The following is a 2500-nucleotide window of genomic DNA, read 5'->3' on the forward strand; positions in this document are numbered from 1 at the left end:
CTGGACTGTAAAGACGGCCCCTATGGATGGAACGTTTGCTCTGGACTGTAAAGACGACCCCTATGGATGGAACGTTAGCTCTGGACTTTGTTGAGTAGGCTTTAAGTATGATTGTTCGTTTAGAATTAGTGGTTATAGGTCGCTACAATTACAAGCTCTTGTGGGTTGCCGTCATTTACAGGCTGTATTTTGGCTACGGACGGTGTCAGTGCAATGGACGTTCCTGTAACAACACTTTGGTTCGTGTGAAACTCTGAATTGGAAGTGAATTAACCAGTATGGTCTGACAGGATCGTTGATGACTTTCCCGATGAAGTTCAATGTTGACCATTCCAAATGTGTTTATATCTGACACACGTGTGTGTGTGTATGTGTGTGTCTCCCTCTCTCTTGTCCATTAATAACCCATAGATCATCCACCCCCAGATCCAGGTGCTCTCACCAATGTGTCTCTCCCCATCCAGGTCCAGTATCTCCTATCCAGTGTGTCTAACCTCTTTATCCCCCCCCCCCCCCCCCCAGATCCAGTGTGTCTAACCTCTCTTGCCCCTCTCTCCCCCCCCCCAGGCCCGGTGACAAACTCGTGCATCATGATGGCTCCTGCCAACATGTTCCTTCCTGAGAGCCGCCCCGCCGTCCCTCTGCCTCGCTTCAGCCGCCATCTTAATCCCACCGAGCAGGGAGACTCCTCCTCCACTGGGATGTGTCTGCGTCTGGGATCCAACACACAGGTGGGGGTGTGTGTGTGTGTGTGTGTGTGTGTGTGTGTGTGTGTGTGTGTGTCTCTCATCTTAACACCTCTGAGCAGGGAGACTCCTCCAGAACCACCGGCAGGTGTCTGCGTCAGGGATCCAACACACAGGTGTGTGTGTGTGTGTGTGTGTGTGTGTCATCTTTACCCCACAGCAAGGAGACTTCTGTGTCACTGCTGGTCTGTGTGTGTGTGTGTGTGTGTGCGCGTGCGCGTGTGTGTGTACAAGAGAAAGGAATTTTATAATGTTTTTATTTCTTTAGACTGTGGCTGAGTGAACATGTATTGATTCATTCACTCACTCACACACACACACTGTGTGTGTGTGTGTGAGTGAGTGAATGAATCAATATCTACACACTGTGTGTGTGTGTGTGTGTGTATGGTGCACAATCAAGCATATTAGATGCTTGCTTGTGCACCATACACACACACACACACACACACACACGTAAACACAATTCCCCACTGATATTTTGCAGTCTGCTCACACGTCTTCTCTTGTCTATTGACATATGCCTGCAGGTGTTGGGAGACACCATATCAAATGCATGCATACACATACACATACACACGTGTCTTTCTGATGTTTTTGGTGAGATGCTCGAATCGTCTCTTTATGAGATTGCGTGCAATGTTCTTTCGTGTGTGTGTGATCTGTTAGTGAAACGGTCGTGGGGTGTTTTGGATCAGACCATGTTTTTGTGTTTTTGAGTGGTCAACTTGTGTGTCTCTGGTATTTTTATGAATGTGTGTGTGTTGTTTGTGATGCTATTGATGGTGTGTGTGTGTGGGGGGGGGGGGGGGCGGTGGGTTGAAACTTGTGGTGATGTTTGTTTGTGTAGTTTTGAAACTCTTTTGTGATGCTGTTTGGGTCCATGTATGTGTGTACATGCTTGTGCCTAACTGTGAAAACACTCATGTTTGTATGTGTGTGTGTGCGCGTGTTTGTGTGTGTGTGTGTGTGTGTGTGTGTGTGTGTGTGTGTGTGTGTGTGTGTGTGTGTGTGTGTGCTCTGGTGTGATGAGTAATGTTGTTGTGAGACAGCTGTTTGCTGCCTGCCGGTAGTCCCTCCTCTGTCAGCCTCTATTACAGGCTTGTAGATGAAGCAGCGTGTGAGGCTCTGCACATTACCAGCCACCTGCTCAACACTCACTCTGTCCACACACACACACACACACACACACACACACACACACACACATACAAACACGCGCACACACACACATACCATAACCTCTGCCAAACACTCTACTCCCCTCTGGTTCACTCTCTCATTCACACTCTCACTCTCTCTCTCACACGCTCATTCACACTCTCATTCACTCTGTCATTCACACTCTCACACTCTCATTCACTCTCACACTCTCTCTCATTCACTATCTCACACTCTCATTCACACTCTCTCTCACCAACACTTAAACTGCCTCACCCTCCCTTTCTATATATCTCCCTCCCTCTCTCCATATATATCTCCCTCCCTCCCTCTCTCCATATATATCTCCCTCCCTTCCTCTCTCCATATATATCTCCCTCCCTTCCTCTCTCCATATATATCCCCCTCCCTCCCTCTCTCCATATATCTCCCTCCCTCCCTCTCTCCATATATATCCCCCTCCCTCTCTCCATATATATCTCCCTCCCTCCCTCTCTCCATATATATCTCCCTCCCTCCCTCTCTCCATATATATCCCCCTCCCTCTCTCCATATATATCTCCCTCCCTTCCTCTCTCCATATATATCTCCCT

At 48.2% G+C, this 2500-nt stretch overlaps 1 protein-coding gene across 1 annotated transcript in view; it reads left to right on the top strand.

The window, feature by feature from the left end:
• Positions 1–2500, top strand: part of LOC105896412 (WD repeat-containing protein 18) — a 70026-nt gene that overhangs the window by 53071 nt on the left and 14455 nt on the right. Inside the window, exon 5 of the mRNA XM_031574723.2 lies at positions 568–731. Within this exon, the coding sequence (XP_031430583.1) occupies positions 568–731 (164 nt within the window). The remainder of the gene's footprint in view (positions 1–567; positions 732–2500) is intronic.

This window comes from Clupea harengus, chromosome 10, assembly GCF_900700415.2.
Source record: "Clupea harengus chromosome 10, Ch_v2.0.2, whole genome shotgun sequence".
NCBI lineage: Eukaryota > Metazoa > Chordata > Actinopteri > Clupeiformes > Clupeidae > Clupea > Clupea harengus.